We start from the raw sequence: 18683 nt of genomic DNA on the forward strand, positions 1-18683 counted from the left end.
CCAAAAGGCTCAGGATGTTGATATTTAGTTAGTAGCATATGCTGGGATCAAGGACTACTATGTTTGTTAAAGTGAATGACTTTGACTTATATTCAAGGTCACAGGGGTCAAATTTGTTTAAAATCTTTAAACAACCTCTTATGAATAACCATGGGTCCCAGGATGTTTATACTTTGCAAGTTGCATCCTGAGATGAAAGGCTATACAATGTGTTCAACATAATGACTTTGTTCGACTTTCAATCACAGGGGTGAAATGTTCCAGAAAAAATTTAACAGGGTCTTTTGAACGAATTTTAATCATAAATACTGATATGTTGCCTGTAGCTTTATTTTAGATCACTTTTAAGGTAACAAGTGTGAGTTTTATACCAGGTGAGCGATGCAGGCCCATTGGGCCTCTTGTTAGCTCACCTGGCCCGAAGGCATGGTACGGTGTCCGGCGTCCGTCCGGCGTCAACTTTTTACTTTAAACGACTTCTTCTTAATAACAAGAGGCCCAGACTGATGATATTTGGCCAGTAGCATGCTGGGATAAAGGGCTACCAAGTTTGTTCAAATGAATGACCTTGACCAACTTTCAAGGTCACGGGGTCAAATGTCATAAAATCTTCAAACAACTTCACCTCAATAACCAAAAGGCCCAGGGTGATGATATTGGGCCTGTAGCGTGCTGGGATGACTGGCTACGAAGTTTGTTCAAATGAATGACCTTGACCCACTTTCAAGGTGACGGGTGACAAATGTCTTAAAATCTTCAAACAACTTCTCCACAATAACCAAAAGGCCCAGGGTACTGAAATTGGGCCTGTATCATGCTGGGATGAAGGACTACCAAGTTTGTTCAAAAGAATGACCTTGACCCACTTTCAACCTAATGTCCTTGTTCGACATTCAAGGTCACAGGCGTCATATGTTTATATCTTTTAATAGGTTCTTATGAATTAAAAACTGATATTCTGCCTGTAGCTGTATTTTAGTCCCCTTTTACGTGTGAGATTAATACCAGGTGAGCGATGCAGGCCCATTGGGCCTCTTGTTTCTCTTGTTTTCATGATCAATGACAACAGAACTTTGTACAGCTTCCTTTTATACACGTGGCTTTACCGTTTTTTTGATTCGTAACGTAATACTGACAGGCTGATCAGTGTCAAACAAAATTTTGTACTTGCCCTGTTAGCAACCTAGAACTAACTCTATACATTGTGCTTTTGTTTACCAGTTCTCGTTACTTTATAATTAATGCCAAGCAGTATCAGGTTAGCAGAGTTTCCATCAAAAGTATAAAGAATATTAGTGATCAGGATCGTGTGTCTCCCTATCAAATATTGATGGCAGCTTGCGTGTCCTGTCAGCACCATTTAGCTGTGTTGGTACATTGCTGGTACATCACAGCCTAACTGAACAGTTCTGTGGTATAAGTATATTGTTTCCAATTATCTCCTGCTTTACTCCTCTTTTTTGCTCAAGGTCAAAAAAACAATGTGAACCATTATAACATGATTTATATCATTGATTGATTGATTGATTGATGGGCTTTACCTTACACTGGTTCAATAACCATACCTAGGATAATTTCTATTATTGGGAATACCGATTATATAAAGTTACTATCTTTTATCAAAGCCAAAGGTAGGTGCTCAAGGCCTTCAGTTGACCTGATGGTCATCCAGCAATTTCAGAAGTTCAAATAACATTTTCATTGATGTGGGTCAAAACACACTGTCACATGGACATGTCCTTTCAATTTACACTGAAGAGTCAAAGGTCATTTTGGGAAGTAAAAAGTTATTGATCTGAAAGTTGAATCTGTCACTTTTGAGAACTACTGTATTCAAACACTAAAGATTTAATCACAGTGAAACTGTTCTCTTTCTTGATCAGTTAGTACATTATGTTATAGGGAAAACATTGAAAAAATATCAATAGAAAATGTATTAAATTAATAATGCTTCAATCTCGGGATTCTAACTAGTCTACCCCTTTTAAATTTTTTCTATAACTAAATTGCAAATCATTCCATCAAAAAGATATTATAAAGTTGTATTGACTGGCCTGAAAGTGTCTCACTAGGACTGTCAAAAAGTATGTGTGAATATATATTCAACATTTTGGCTTCGATATAACTGCCCATCCCTGGAGAAAGTCGTTGCGTTATAAAACATGACGTGACATTGTAATTTTTACACTGTCTTAAAACTTAGCCTTAGGAATTATGTCATGCGTTACAAACTATTATTTTGTACACGGAAATCAACATTGCGTAAAATTTCGTGTTATAAATGGGATATTCATTGAAGGGCCCAGTCTGCACATTCTCGTAAAAAGCCAGCAATTTTTATTGGTCGTCGGGTCTGCTGACTGTCATGAGCGATTTGTCATGTGCAAACACCATGTCATCGGCACGGCTTCTAGGTCATATAATTGCAAAGAGGCAGTTACATTTTCGCAAATCGTGTCAAAAGTTTGCAAGTCCCTTTTTCTCCCTGTCTTTATTTGAACAAAGCTAGATGTTTAACTACCCGAATAAAATTGGATCAATACATCTAGCTTTAGGATTTTGTGTAAATTTGTAAAAGACATGCAACCTTACATCAACTGAAACTAAGATCCATTTCTCCAGGAATAGGTCATATGCTTTTAACAGGCAGCTGAAACTAAATATCTTTATAGGTTTGCTATGTTAGAAAGACTATAACAACTAAATAAGTGCATTATGGTTGAAAATAATAATTAAAAACAAAAACACTTTCCTAAACCAATAACGCATTTTGCTTTGGAAATTTCTTCTATTTCAAGCTCAGAAATGACATGCAACTCGAGACTGTGAAGACCTAAGTACAGATAACATGATCAAGTTTTATGTAAATGTATTTGCAGTTAGGTTTTTATTTTCACATGACATGCTAGAAAATTGCCTCCAGATATACTTAAAGAAAGCATCGGCTTGTTTATACGTGTAACACAGCTGTATGAATTGATAGATTGTGCATCAGCTGGTCGCCAGAGTTTGAGTTACGAGTCGACTCCAAAAACACTTGCAACATATTCCTAGATATACAGCCGTCAGTCCATTTGTAGTGTGTATGGTTTTTGTTCATATTTCGCTGCAAGGCAAATCCTGAAGCATTATTTTGTGAGAGCTTTCGGATAAGTATCTACCATTCGGTATTTTTCATTTTTCGCATTTGCGACACAGGCAGGGTAAATGTAATTTGGTTTCAAAAATTGAAATATACATCTCTTTTGTCTAGACATGGAGGGAAGAAATGAACGTCTTGGGATGTTGATAACAGTTAAGTAATGGTCTCTAGGCATTTTGGGCATAACCTAATTCGCTAATCAGAGCCACTTTCATTCTTAAGCGTAAGTACCAATTTAGAAATGTTTTTTGACATTCTGCAAATTGCATTGCTCTAAGCCATAAATGTATATTTATTTCTATAGCTGTGATCGTATTAGATGGAGAATGATCAATGCACGCACTGGTTTTGCCTCGGGGTTACATACAAGCGTCAGGGATTTATAAAGATATTTGATAGTATTATTTTATGCAATAATGCATGTTATCAAGCAGCATATTGTTGAAGCTTTGTGTTTGCCTATCTGATTCCATAAATGACACAGCATGAAATATAATGATTGGTAAGCATTAATATCTTCAAAGCCATTTGATATGAAACAGAAATCGATTAATTCTACAGCGGCAAATATTAATAATCTAGATGGAATATCTAATGAAAAAAATACATTGTGTTGAAAAAAAGGGTGAAATTTATTTTTGAATGTGTCTAGTACAACAAGCTGTATTATGACTATATAATGTACAACGCTATAGGATAAATTTCAGTGGCAAAGTGCTTGAAACAGCAATCGTAATCTGTTTCATGCTAATCGACTGTAAATGCTTTTGCATGTTATCCCCCAGAAATCAAGGTATTTTGAAGTCGGTGACATGCAGAGAAACCATTTATTGTTTAGCTGTTAATGTGTAAAGTACATTCAATATAGTAGTGAAACACAAATTGATTGCACTTCGATCAATTTAGTCAACTTTCCCAAGCGGGACCGTGATCATCACACGCAGATTGTACGAAATCTGTTTTCACCGATTTGGCAAACAATCAGGCAGAGGAGTTGATTAGTGATTTGAAAGTTCAAAGTGACTGTGTTTATTTGACGTTTTTATCAATGGAACACTGTACTCTTAAACAAACGTGCTATTGTTGGATACGTAGAATGCTGGTGAGGGTACATGTTTATAACTAGAGTCAACCATTTTATATTTTTAGGTCACCTGAGACAAAGTCTCAAGTGACCTATTGCGATCGCCTTTTGTCCGTCGTTGTCCGTCGTGCGTCCGTAAACAATTTACATTTTCGACTTCTTCTCCAAAACCCCTGGACCAATTTCAATGAAATTTTGCAGGAACCTTTCAAAGGTCAACAAAAATAGTGGCCGGTTTAGTCCCAAGACCCCAGGGGCCTGAGGGGCGGGGCCAAAAAGGGTTGAATTGACTGAAATTTCAAAAATCTTATTCTCAAGACCAAGTTTGGTAGAATCAAACACTCTTCATAGATGGAAGGGTCTTAAGGTGCTTTACCAAAATTGTGAATTTCATGACCCTGGGGTCTCACGTTTACCCCTGGGGAGGGGGTAAACTTTGCTATAGTTTATATAGGGAAATCACATTTTGGACCAACATTTGTTTAATTTCCATTGGAAGTTCTTCAATTTGGGTTAGCATTATCGGTATGGGATAGCAGTTTGATGGTATGCACATATCAGCCCTGACTGACCCCCCCGGGGTTGATGGGTGGGGCCAAAAAGGGTTGAATTGACTGAAATTTCAAAAATCTTCTTCTCAAAGACCCAGATATGGTAGAATCAAACACTCTTCATAGATGGAAGGGTCTTAAGGTTTATGACCCTAGGGTCTCACGTTAACCCCCTGGGGAAGGAGGGAGGGGGGCAAACTTTATTATGGTTTATAATGGCAAATGAAACTTTGAATATTACATGTTAATAACTTGATTGGAATTATAACCTTGAGTTGACAGTTTGATATTTTGAAAATTTTGAGCCAGCCCTACCCCCAAGGGCTGTAGGGTTGGGCCCAAAGGAGTCAGTGTGCTAAAATTCTTCATTTTCCTTTTTTAGACTCAGAGGTGCTAGTTTTAAATACTTTTTAGTCTTAAATCTGTATGCTAGATATTGATAGGTGGTTTTTATTGTTTTTTGTCACTTTGAATAATATTTCTGTTCATGTTAAAAACAAAATCACCTCTCTGTATAAATATATCAGGTGACCTTTAAGGCCCATGGGCCTCTTGTTATTAGTTGCCTGCCTATTTGTTCCCATGCGTTTATATGTGTACTTCAAAATACAATTATAGACTTGTATGAAGGTTAACATAAGGTGTCTTGAACCTGAAAAAGTGATATTGACGGAGACATCGTCATATTTACCATCAGCAGTTTGTAACAGTTTGATAGTATATGCTTCAACTATTAAATTTACAAAATGGTTCTATAAATTGCATGGTTTTGATGATACCAAATTTTGCATCATACCTTCTTGTAGTTTCCCAATAATGCAGCCTTGCTGAAGGCTAAACAATGAAATATACATTAATATAGAAAGATACATTTTTCATGTAAACAATAACCAAAACAGAACGAACATTAAAAATATTTATTTATTACAAAACTGTTTTTTCATGAAAATGATACCTAAAGACTATCATTGGAAAACTGATCGAGATGAGTTTCGGGGACACATCACATGTACATGATCCAGCCAATGGGATTCCAAGAAATTATTGAGTACTGTATAACACGAAATGTTCGTGAATATTTTCCTTTGTGGTTTGAAGCCATATTTTTGTTTCGTTGTACAAACTTTCATGGTTATCCTATATATATGTTAACAAACACTAGACACATAAATCATTCAAATTTGTTGTATTTATTTTTGTGGTTCAATAGCAACCACGAAAAACCCGGAATTTTTTATTCACAACCAACTTTTTATGTTATACAGCTATAATAAATTACATCACTCTATAATGACCAACGGTCTCAAATAGTAAGTGATTCCGGTCCATTTGTTTTTCATACTTTAGAACATGAGTTCATGCCTGCTGATAAGCCTGGCTACCCATCCATTTCTGGTGGTCCTCAAGTTAAATTTATAATTTAATTCCCTGCAATAAGCCCATCCCCAACTTTTAATCATGAAGTGTGTACCTGGGCTTATTGCAGGATTAATTGGGGAGTAAATTATACATAGATTTGGTATTTTACCATTTGTGAAGATACAGATTCCAGATCAATGTAACATTCCAGGTCCGTCACCGCCAGTTTGAAGTTTTCACTAAGTGTGCAGGTATCTTCATTACAAAGTGACTTTAAACAGGAATCTGCTCATTCGTTTCTGTTGATTGAACAAACAGTGGTACTAGACCCATTAGCTGATTTTTCAATTATTTAATCCCTAAAACAGCTTTTTATACTAAAACTGACACTAACAATTGAGATGTAGAGTGCTCACACATGATTTCGGAATTCTTAGAAGCACTGCCGACAATTTTATGGGTATTATTGATTGGTGAAAGTGATATATTTTTATTTCCACTGGAATTTACATTTGAAACAATCGCTTTTATTTTTATTTGACTTCAGAAAAAAAGTTGTCTTTGTGCTGGTTTAACAGTACACATGTGATCAATATAAAAGCGTGTCTAACGTAAATACATTGGCTACGATTAGGGGAGATGAACTTTGAAATTCTGTTGCATCGTTAACCAGCTGAGTCGCCTTAAGATGTCTGTCACCAGGCGAAAATGTGCTTACTGGTCTTTCATGTCCTACACACAATGTCAATAGGATATTTTATAAAAGCAAATTTCAAAGATTTACATTTGATCATACAATCATAGTTACGGCTTAATACATATTTCATGTCTGATATTAGCGTCATATCATTACAGCTCAATTTTTAAAATCTTTCGTACTGAAGGGGTACAGGTCATTCTAATATGAAATTAGTGAAATGTACACTTGTTCTGACTTCTTATGATTGTTAATTACAATTAGGTTCACTACAGCCATAACACTTGCGTGAAAGGGAATTCAGGTTCCATATCTGTGACATGACATTTCGGTATGATTACACTATAATGTAATTTTGGTAGGCCTGAAATATTGCATTAGTACAGAACTCTGCTTCTTTGTTTGACCATTAGTTTATCAGACTGTTTCGAAGATCTGACCAATCAAGCCTGTTTTTATTTAGAAATTTTAAAAAAAATGAAGAAAGTATCGTTGATAGGTTTAGTCCTGTTGTTCATTATATTTTCCTCCATTGCCTTGCAGTCTTCATTAACTTACAGATTTTAATGTTGAACCAGAACACACCAATTTGTTTAAATATTTGCTCTAAAAGAGTTGAAAGAAAAATATTGAAAAAATGTTAAAGAAATTGAGTTCAAGGCAACTTGTGGTCAGAAAACTAATTATAATTGAAAACATGAAGGCAGGATGGAATGCATTTTCAATTTGTACCCAGTTGATGGATCAAGTTAATTTCCTTGTCTTGCCCAAAAAACTCTGTCCTGGCACCACGATGGAAACTAGGGGTTGAGGTTGATGGAGTGGGTTGAGTTTTGAAATGTTTCACCAGGAAACTGCAGAGTCTGATGCATGCGGCCAGGAAATGAACACTCTCGGCGATCAAATACAAGTATTTAGCGGTGTCGGAAGAATGTTTGAAAACATTTTGTTATCATTCTATTCCTAGGGTATAACCTTGGCACCTGAAGAAATGAGGTGTCTGAGCATTAGGGCTGGAGAGGAAGACGACAATCAGTGTTATCATCTAGGAGATAGGTTTGTCAGGCAAAAGGCTTGATGAATTCTGCTTCTACAATGGAACTTTTAGACTTCCTCCTGCATTTCAGGTCTATCCATCACAATTTCTCAAGGGAAGAAATAATTGAAAAATGAAAATGTAAACAGGATGTTTACGTTTGAAATACATCTGCTGGTTTTTTAATTAAATGTTTATACAGAGTCACTAATTAATGTTAAAAATTGTAGTGTGATTGATCAGAGCTAATATGAAAGGTTTTACACTTGAAAGGAAAATAATCTGTCATCTGTCTTAACATGCTTTATGCAGATACGTTTTCAACTATAGGCACAGTCCATAGTGAAGTTTTAATTCATTCACCCCTACATTTTTAAACTGGACTTACCCTGTCTTTGATATGGTAAGGTTCAAATGTGACTTTTGTGATAAACGGGTTAAAATCCATTGACAGCATTTGTGACCCAATGTTCAGCTAGTCACAGTGGAACACAGAGAGAAAAGGAACAACCCTACCAGTTTTGGACGTGGTTTGTGAAAGGTCAAGGTCACTTGCTAAAAATAGAATTGTTGTGATGCTTACATTTAAATGAATGTTCAGACAGCACAAATTAAGTCTAATCTTCTTATATCAAACTCGATCTGTTAACTCAAACTCGATCTGTTAACTCAAACTACTGGAAATCTCGGAGTTGAAATTTTGGTCCCTTACAGGGACTCTTTAATCAAATGACAAGCTGAAAATCGAGTCGATACTGAAAATATATATCTTCAACTTCATCTTTTGGGAAAGCAGGTGATAAAAATAGCTACGACAGAAATAGCGCAATATCCGGGCCTTTCATCGAGAAGTTTAACACGTATAGCACTACGCTGTCAACAACACAGTGTCAGTTACGAGTCTGAGCTCACACATAATGCAATTTATACAGTACATCGCAAGCAAGAATATAAGTATTATTAGTTACACGGATTTTTGGCAGGGTATACGGGATGGTATGACCCTAAAGGGTTTCGTATTTCCTGAGGCCAACAAATTTATTACCCCTTTGAATCTTTTATATTGGTTTTGTACAGTTCCCCGTCAACTTTTCTGTTGTCAAGATAAAAATGGCACAGTAGATCTACCTCATTTAGTTTCGTTTTATCAAATTCCTCGAACTGTTCTTCCTGATTCTTTTCTTTTAAATACGTCCTCAGCATGTTTGCCGCTTGTCTGTTCGACTTTTGTGTGTTTTGTGGCACATAGTTAGCCCTTTTGGCGAGTATTTCCTCATCAGTATGCGAAGCGAAACGTTTTGTCATTTTGTAAACATCGCCGGAAGCAGACGACGAATGCGAGTTGTCTCTCATTGCCCGGCCGCAAGATACAAAGACACATGACCCATATACCCCTTGTAAAAGCACGTGATTCCACCGTATTACTGCTGAGAATCACATGACATGACCGTATACCCCCTGAGATTTTCGTATACCCCTTGAGATTTACGAATGCAGTTTGGTACACTGTAGTTTTTAACCAATCAGATTCCTAGATTTTTCTCAAAGGGGTAATAACATAAGATATACCTCTAATAAGATATTTCTGTTCACATTTGGATTTGAATAAAAATGAACAGGTTCAATTAGAGTATGCACACACAGAGAGGGTGTCGGATGGAAAATTTCAAACGGCAGAAAGTACGATATCAATAAATTTAAACATGATATAGATTACTCATTGATAATTATGTTTGAGATGTTGTTGGAAGATGGATTTGATTCAGAATAAATGCATGTACTTGTATTCTAAAGAGGCTGGGTGAATCAAGCTAAAATTTACCTTCTATTTTTGTAAGCTAGAAATTACCGACAGCTGCCACTAAAACATACGGCTGTACAGTTAAGGATATCTCCAGTACTGCCACTGATTAAAAACGCCAAGAAAACATTGTCTCTTGTCAATTTCTCGACATGAATTGTACATAAGGAGTATCAAATTATATCATCATGAAGAATTTTGTGACAAGTTTATAAAAGAACTTACTTCACTAAATTGTCCCTTTAATTCATAACTGTAAAATAACTTTGAGTAGGTGATATGTTCACACTAGACATTTCAAGGACACCTCATGACACTACCCTCCCCACTGAAAATCACTGATGCATCGGTAAAACAATGTTACTGATGGATTGACCTAGCAGCTCTACCTTGGGGAAGTGTTGGTCGTATAGTGACAGGAAAAACTGGTGTATTTATCAGATAGATGATTTGTGACTTTTGAGTTCAATTAGGTATGGTGGTTTTTTTTGCAATTTTCTAGTTTCTCATCAAAAGCCTAGTCAATCTTAGAAAAAGTTATCTTTTCAAATAAAATCCTATAACAGATCTAATCTGAAATTTGGTTACAAAAATCCTTGTCAATAAAAATATCTCAATCACATTCACATTTTGAAATTGATTTGACTACATTTCTGCGTCATGAACGCCTATCAGAATTTCAATGTATAATAAATTTTGTTTTGAAACCTTATCAAATTAAATCATGTAAGATTGCAGTGAGAATAAGTGTTTCCGTGTGCTCCTGGTGAAGGGTTGGGCTGACTGTGCATGCATGTAGCTGATGATGATTTACGACAGAATTTTGTGCATCTGTATACTTGTGTTTTACTTACTGCTAATAAAGTTCTGAATGCAAGCCGCAGCTGAATCACATTCTATCTTCTGCGCCAAAACAGGAAGCAAAAATTATAAAATTAAAAGATGTTTCATCAAAATAGCTTGCATTATTTGTGCACAGTTTTCTGACAGAGCAGAGAAATTTAATGTTTTTCTGGAGAAAGCAAAAAAGTTAAAGATAGTTATTTTATTCTATTCAAATGAAAATCCAGGCAAAACATTTATTTAAAAATGTCCATTTTACATCAGAAACAATAACATCATTTGGAAACTTTCTGTATGTCCTAGATTATAAGAATAGAGATTTTTTAACAGCTGTAAGATTTTATTGAAAAAATAAATCATGATTTATAAAACATGTATGGGTAGGAAAATTTATATACAGTACACATATGAATTTGGCATTTTCCTTTGTCTAAAGTATACCAGTTAATGTAACACCTGTCCCTTTAAATGACACGTGTTGATAAAGAAACAGTCTTGATAGTTTTACTTTAAGGTAAAGCGTACCACTGTATCAGTTAAAATCACAAAGAAGAGTTCCACTCGGAGTTTTTTACTATGAGTAGTCTCCCTTCTATATAGAAGTGGAGCAACCAAAAGGAGTTTTTATGGCTAAAAGTAAATTCCCTTTTTAAAGTTGTTCCATATGCTTTACAGCCCTTTAATTGGATGCTTATTTTGATGGCGTGCTTCTGTAATTCCTATGTGCATGGTAACATTGTTCAAACGTTGGAATAGTTCATCATGAAATTTCAGGGGGGAATGAGTTAAAGTGTATACAATTTTGCAGTGTTAAGGTCTCTTGTCTGACCCCTGCATTTTTTTTAAAAAAATCCCCAAATTATGGCAACTTGTGATTTTTATGGAATATTTCTTTTGAAAAGAATTGAAACAAATGTTTCACAGTAGTGACAATGATAGTAATGAATGTAACTTAACTTGATGGTATGTTCTAACTTAAGATATATCTCCAAATGACATTTACTGACGAGGAACATTGCTTTTTACTGAAAACAACCTTGGTTGACAGGGAACATTGCCTATGTGATTGGAAAACTTGCCGATAGGGAACATTGCGACTCTCCAAAGTTATCGTTATTAGGAGCATTAACTCGCTATATAGGAGATTGGTTGATAAGGACCATTATGCCTCCGAGTCTCTCTAAAGGACATTGATTAATAAGGAACATTGCTGTTCTTAAGAGGACTTGGTAGTAAGCCAACCCATATCTATTTCAGTTCAGCATAGATGCCAACAAATGGTATTTCTTTGTCCTGTAATAAGCCCACCCCAACAGTGAGCCAGAGATTATGTGTTGGTTACATGGGCTTATTGGAGGATATATATGGTATACATTGTCTGTTATCTTTATTCTGACCATAAATCAGTTGTTATTGTTTGAATATGTTATATATCACAGATGCTAATACAAACTTTCTTTGATCTAATTGCAGGTCAGATGTCGATAGCCACAAAATCGTAAAAGGGAGGGGTTTTAAGTTTATAATAACAGCATATAGTGATGGTAAGTATGCCTGTTTGTTTTCTTGCATTTTTATGCCCCCACCATAAAATGGGGGGGGGGCAGGGCAGGGGGCATTTAGTGTTGCCCATGTCCATCCTGTCCCGTCCCGTCCCGTCCCGTCCCGTCCCGTCCCGTCCCGTCTCGTCCCGTCCCATCCCATCCTGTGACATCGCGTCCCGCCCCGTCCCATCCCATCCTGTGACATCCCGTCCCGTCCCATCCCATCCTGTGACATCGCGTCCCGCCCCGTCCCATCCCATCCTGTGACATCACGTCCCGCCCCGCCCCGTCCCATCCCATCCTGTGACATCGCGTCCCGTCCAGTCCCATCCCATCCTGTGACATCGCGTCCCGCCCCGTCCCATCCCAATAAAGGAACAAATATTAGTCTTACAATTCTGTCTGTCATCCATCAGTCAATTTTTCCCTCATATACTAACATCTTCATAAGAAAAATATGTAGATTTAAAAACAATATGCGGTAGGAATAGAATCTTATGGTATGATTTAATACTGTCTTCCATAGTTTAGCAGGGAAACCTGTAACTTTTTCTGCAGGACAGTCATTTTGATCTGGACATTGTAGTGAATTGAGCATTGTGGCAGATTGTTTCCTTTCTGCCATGGTATTAGGGGGGAGGGGACAGTATTCCAGTGGAATGTTTCTTTGGGAGATATGTTGAAAGTTCCAAAAGAGTAATTTATTAATTTTAAGTTCTTCACTATAGTGGAAGGGCATTAAGTGTTTGCTACTTTCAATTGGTCAATTTGTAAATGCTTAGACTATACATTTAGCTCCTTTTCCTTAATACTAGAAGCTAAGCATTCATAAAGGTTAACTGTTGATACATCCTCAGGAAAACTACAGCATTATATCAAGTATAAGGTCACTGTGACCTTAATACAGGTATTTTCCTTTATACTCTGATTTTTAAGTTCGTCTTAATTTTAGTTCCATTGTTTTGATACTAGAAGTCCAACAGTTATCAAACTTCCTATAAAGCTATTTCATTACAAGGACTATAAAGCTATTTTATTACAAGGACTATAAAGCTATTTTATTACAAGGACTATAAAGCTATTTTATTACAAGGACTTAATAAAGCTATTTTATTACAAGGACTATAAAGCTATTTTATTACAAGGACTATAAAGCTATTTTATTACAAGGACTATATAAAGCTATTTTATTACAAGGACTATAAAGCTATTATATTACAAGGACTTAATAAAGCTATTTTAATACAAGGACTTAATAATGCTATTTTATTACAAGGACTTAATAAAGCTATTTCATTACAAGGACTCTATAAAGCTATTTTATTAAAAGGACTATAAAGCTATTTTATTACAAGGACTATAAAGCTATTTTATTACCAGGACTTAATAAAGCTAATTTATCACAAGGACTTAATAAAAGCTATTTTATTACAAGGACTCTTTAAAGCTATTTTATCAAAAGGACTATAAAGCTATTTTATTACAAGGACTATAAAGCAATACTGTCACCTACATTTACTGCTTCCGACTGACTGTGGTGGTTAAACTTTACATTAACATAAAATAGCGCTATTTCTTCGTTTCTTCACTTTGCATTTGTTCCATTTTTTCAGAGTTTGAATTGTGTATTTTATAAATAGAGTCAAGTTTTGCATGGCTTGAAGGGGATATCTGAAAATAAATAAGTTCCTTTTTCAATTTCTGTGTTTTGGAAAAAAATGTAGGCACAGCTCAACTACAACAACCTATATTTATTTTGGTTAAACTCGCAACCCACACATGTACATATGAATGTCGCCACTTGTCATTGTCATGTGACCGTATCTGTTCTGAATTGTCATTAAATCTCTTACAGATATTCTGTGTAGTTACTAATTGAGGCAGACGTGCACTTCAGCAGATGAGATCGAATTCATTAAAAGATATGAATACCTACAGAGAAAGTCACATGATCATGCTAACCAGTCATATCTGTTCTAATGAAAATGCCCAACAACCACATGACGTTTTTTGGACTTAATGGTTTTGTCAAATTAATTTTCAACATTTTTGGTAGAGAAGAAAATCCCTGATTGAAACAGTTCTCCAGCTGCTGGAAGTGAAATTTGCCAATTAATTTGCTGTTTGAACTTTTCAGGTTTGAACTGTCAATCGGTAATTTTTTATTACTTTTCAAAGAAAATTAACTATCTGAGACTGGCTCCAAAAAGAAAAGAAAAAATCAAATTCTGACACAAAAAAAATAAAAAAATCCACATATGGACAATCAGGTAATTCCTCAAGTTTTCTTTTGCTGCATAGAAATAAAAACCTTTTCCATGTTCTTGCATATTGTTAAAGTGATGATAACCTTTAGCCTAAAGGAAACAGTGTACTGTGGATGAGACCATCCAATTAAATACAACCCTATATGGTATAGGATTTACTTAAACCACGAAGGTGACTAATCGGATGCCTTGCTCAGAAAGTAAAGATCTATCCATGTTTTATGATGAGAACACCATTAGACCCAGTGCACGTTTGATGTAGAGCGCTTTATGCTCGGACACTAATTGAGTTCTAATTGAATTCCTTTATCAATTATTAACGGAGTGGTCAGCTAGTGGTCATTGTGTCCATCTTAACTGATGTATCTGGCATTTCCTGCGGTTTGAATTAGTGTATTGACCACTGGTCAAAGCAATATTGTTTCTGTCTTATTAATGAGCTGTCCGATTATATACCGATGGAACGTCACCTAAGGCTAGCGGAAGGTCACAGTTTCTGTTGCCCGTGTTGTATTTCCGTTGGGGAAAGCATGTTTATTTGAGGTTTACCTTCGATTGACTTTCATACAAAACCTTTTGTCTATGGTATTAATGATTAATTTGATGTTGGGTCTGTGGAGTCCTAATTGTATGCGACCTGATGTTCAAAGGTCCGCGACCATGTTCAAAGGTCTGCGACCATGTTCAAAGGTCTGCAGCTATTACTGGTAGATAGGAAAATCTGAGTGATATGCATCTGATTCGAAACCAGTACTTAGAACCTTAAGGGGAAGGGCTGTGTTATTTAGGCCTGCTAATTACCTTAAACAAACTATCAGGAATAGAAAATTTTCATAAATATTGAAATTCATAACTCAAACATCATGTAACGCTGTAGGAAAATGAACAAAATGTGTCATTTCAAATATGTAAGAGTGGCTCTCATATTGATAACTGTACTCAGTTTGCAATGGAAAAAAGCTGAAGTTTAAAGTTCAGATTGTCTTAGAGATTTAGTGTTGATGATAGGTCTGGTAAAGAAAACCGAGAATGAAAAGTCATCTTTGCTGACTGCTGACATTGATATCTTTGTAACACGTTCAAGATTGATTTTTTGAGTTTCAGAAAGGCCATAGAATGTTTCATTATCTTTTCCTCTAAGACCAGTGACATTTTTCATATTTAACACCCAAACCACCCCGCCCATCCCCATCCCAACCTCCAGCCTCCTCACCTACACCCCCAACCTGATTTGTCTCTGTTTCAATTTAAAAAAATAAATGGGTATTGATTTTGAGAAAAATATATGGTGTCAATTCTATAGAGGAAAATTTCTGTAATATACACCAAAAGAATTCTACCAGAAATATACATCAAATGACAATACAAAAATATGGTAAAGTGAACGAAACAACAACATGACCTTAAAAATTTAGTCAGCAGTAAAAGGAAGAAAAAAATCTGTATAGACATAAAAACTTGGAAGATAACATTTATCAAAACCTACTGAGAGTGTTATCACTGAACAAGCTTTAAAAAAGTTACATATTTAGATTTGACATTGTACCTGTTTAGGACATCTGACATTTCCACTAACCCGGTATGCAGGAGAGGATTAAAGATGATAATCAATTAGATCAATGCTTCTAATGGAACAGGCTGCCATAAAAATTGATTTTCAGATTTTATCCTTCAGGTTCAGGCAAAGTTATGACTTCTTGCAGGGTATGGCTAATTTCAAGGTACAAAATATATAAAAATCTGTTTGATGTTTTCTCAATTATAATGGCATTGTTCACCAGTCAGGATAATGTGCTGCTAGCAGGACTATTTTTATTTTTTTCTCTTGTCTTTTTTCATATTTGTTCAGATGGGTTCATCCGGTATTTGCATTTTGATCTTAAGGACATGTATATATATGCTTTTCTGATGTGACATCTTTTTCCAATAGCACATTTAAAGGTTCCGACGTAATCACAACGTAATCCCATACTGGTTTGTAAATGATAGTGCCTGGAGGATCTTAGCTGTTAATAGACCAAACCAAACTAGTGTTTTGCCTGCAGTGGGCCAGGAATGCATGTTTAATTTTTAGGCCACCATCAATTATTGTACAGAATTATTGGAAAAAAAATCTTATTTTCAAAACTATAATCTTCAGATTTTTATGTGTTTACAAGTTTATTTCACAAACTATTTTGTTGAGTTCTATCTTGCTCTGTAATCTTTGCCTGTCAAAGGAACATGAAGGAAATAGGTTTTTTTTATTGTCATAGCTTGTTACAAGAGTGAAATAACTATTTCAACTAATTAATGAATAATAGCATACTAATTAGTTGTGTGGTGTTTGATAGTGACGCTTATCTGATCCGAGATATAATTCCCATCTGAGTCAGAAAAGTGAGATTTAATTCAACCTCTGAAAAAAGAAGAAATTAATTTAATTAGTGATGCCATCTGACCATAGGTAATTCACCCCACGACCCAAAGGTCGTGACTCACATGTACTAAAAAACATTGACAGGTGTTAATATAGTCATAATAATTATCAGAAGGTGGATAAATTCAGCATTTTGAGTTGTTTTCCCTGGGATAAGCCAGAGTGGCATATTAACTTATTCACCCCTACATATTTTAAATGGACTGGCCCAGAATTTAATTTGGTAAGGTACTAATGTGACTTTAGGGGTGAATGGGTTAAAACCCTGGAGGGAAGAAACCATTGCTGTATATCAGGGTAAAATCAGAAAATAATCTCAGTATTTAGAGTCATTCCTTATCTTAACTTAGCTAATGGGATTATCATTTTCAAATCTCAATATATATTTTTTTTACCTTACTTGCTGTGCAATGCTGTTTCAACTAGCATCAAATACTTACTGGAATGATCGATACACTTAAAATCTCTTGTTGAAATGGATATCAGAGTGAGCAACTACCATGGTGTGGGGGAAGGGGGAGGGAAGGTTCCCCGTGTGAAACAGATGGAAGCAGGGTATATTTTAGTTTCCTGTTAACATGTCTTGTTTAAATTGCTCTGACAAACTTAACTAATATATGAAATCTACAATCAGGAAGTGTTGGTGGTCAGGTGGCACAGCGGATAGCGCAATTGCCTTTCACCAAGGCGATCAGGGTTTGATTCCCAATCGGATGTGAAAAGGTATGGGTACACCTACCTGACCACATAGGTTCTCCGGTTACTCCAACATTAAACGTGCTAACATTCAGGCCAGCAAGAGTGATTAATATAAGTTGAACTAACTTGTTTCATAATTGTTGTAAAATAAAATATTTATTTTCACAATATTTGCAATCAGGAATGTCAAATATTTGACTGTATGTTAAAAGGGCAGGTGTGTTTGCTAAAACAGACCCCAGACTATGATTCCCATCTTAAAATTAGATATTGGGGACAACTTTATGTCACTGAGGTCAGACTTAATACCAATACAAGTCTAGGTAATTGGATACGTTCAGCGCCATCTATAAGCTCATTAAGGTCATAAGAAGGTCAACATAGGGCTAATGTATACATTGATGATGGGGATATGGACGATTAATTCAATTCATGTGCTGGTAGTAATAATATTTGCTTCTCATCAAAGCTTCAAGGAGGAAATATGAGACAATTGGTATGAATATTATACATACTAATTGTCTTGATTAGATATAGTTTTCAGCCATAATGATAACCAATAGTCTTATTTTGACTTTCCGCAAGAGTAATAATAATGGGTTGTTCTGTTTTAAAAGTTTTGGAATTTCATTTTGCATACCAAAATGTTTCATTTTTCCCCACAGGTACTCTGGGTTTTGTCCCAAATATTTTTGAGACCCCCTGCAGGAATTCACCCAGGCCAACATGATTGTAATTGATATTTGTTAATAAACTTGTTAGGTAATGATTGTTTTTAATGATTGCAATTTTTTTTTTAAATGATCCGATATCTTACCCCAACATGTACTGAAAAAAAAGCAGAATTTGTTAACAATTGTTTGTGTACAATAATTTTCCCTGGCTTTCAGTGTGTTGGGAAGGATTCAATTTAACAATTAAACAAAAACGCCAGGGTCGAAAAAGTCAGTCGATCAGTAATTGTTTCTTTATCGGGCAAACTCATCACATGTGATCAAACAGGGAGGGTTGTACAAGGCCAGCTCTCCATATTTGAGGTATAATCTCTGACATGATCTCCTTTGCAGGGCAGACGAGCTGATCTTTACCTCTTATAAAACAGGGGGATTGGGTAACACCTAAGTGACTTATAAACTTACAAAAAAGTCTCGATTTAATGGAGGATAAAATCTTTGACTTGATAATGACAACCGCATATCTCGCGGGAATTACGGCTTTAGATTGGCAGTCGGAGATAGATG

General features: G+C 35.7%; 1 protein-coding gene across 2 annotated transcripts in view; it reads left to right on the forward strand.

Annotated features, from left to right (window-relative positions):
• LOC110446471 overlaps positions 1-18683 on the forward strand; it is a 127551-nt gene that overhangs the window by 63582 nt on the left and 45286 nt on the right. For both annotated transcript variants that reach the window (XM_021492028.1, XM_021492824.1), the window contains exon 4: positions 11987-12057. In XM_021492028.1, the coding sequence (XP_021347703.1) occupies positions 11987-12057 (71 nt within the window). The remainder of the gene's footprint in view (positions 1-11986; positions 12058-18683) is intronic.

This window comes from Mizuhopecten yessoensis, unplaced genomic scaffold (assembly GCF_002113885.1).
Source record: "Mizuhopecten yessoensis strain PY_sf001 unplaced genomic scaffold, ASM211388v2 scaffold13, whole genome shotgun sequence".
Lineage (NCBI taxonomy): Eukaryota > Metazoa > Mollusca > Bivalvia > Pectinida > Pectinidae > Mizuhopecten > Mizuhopecten yessoensis.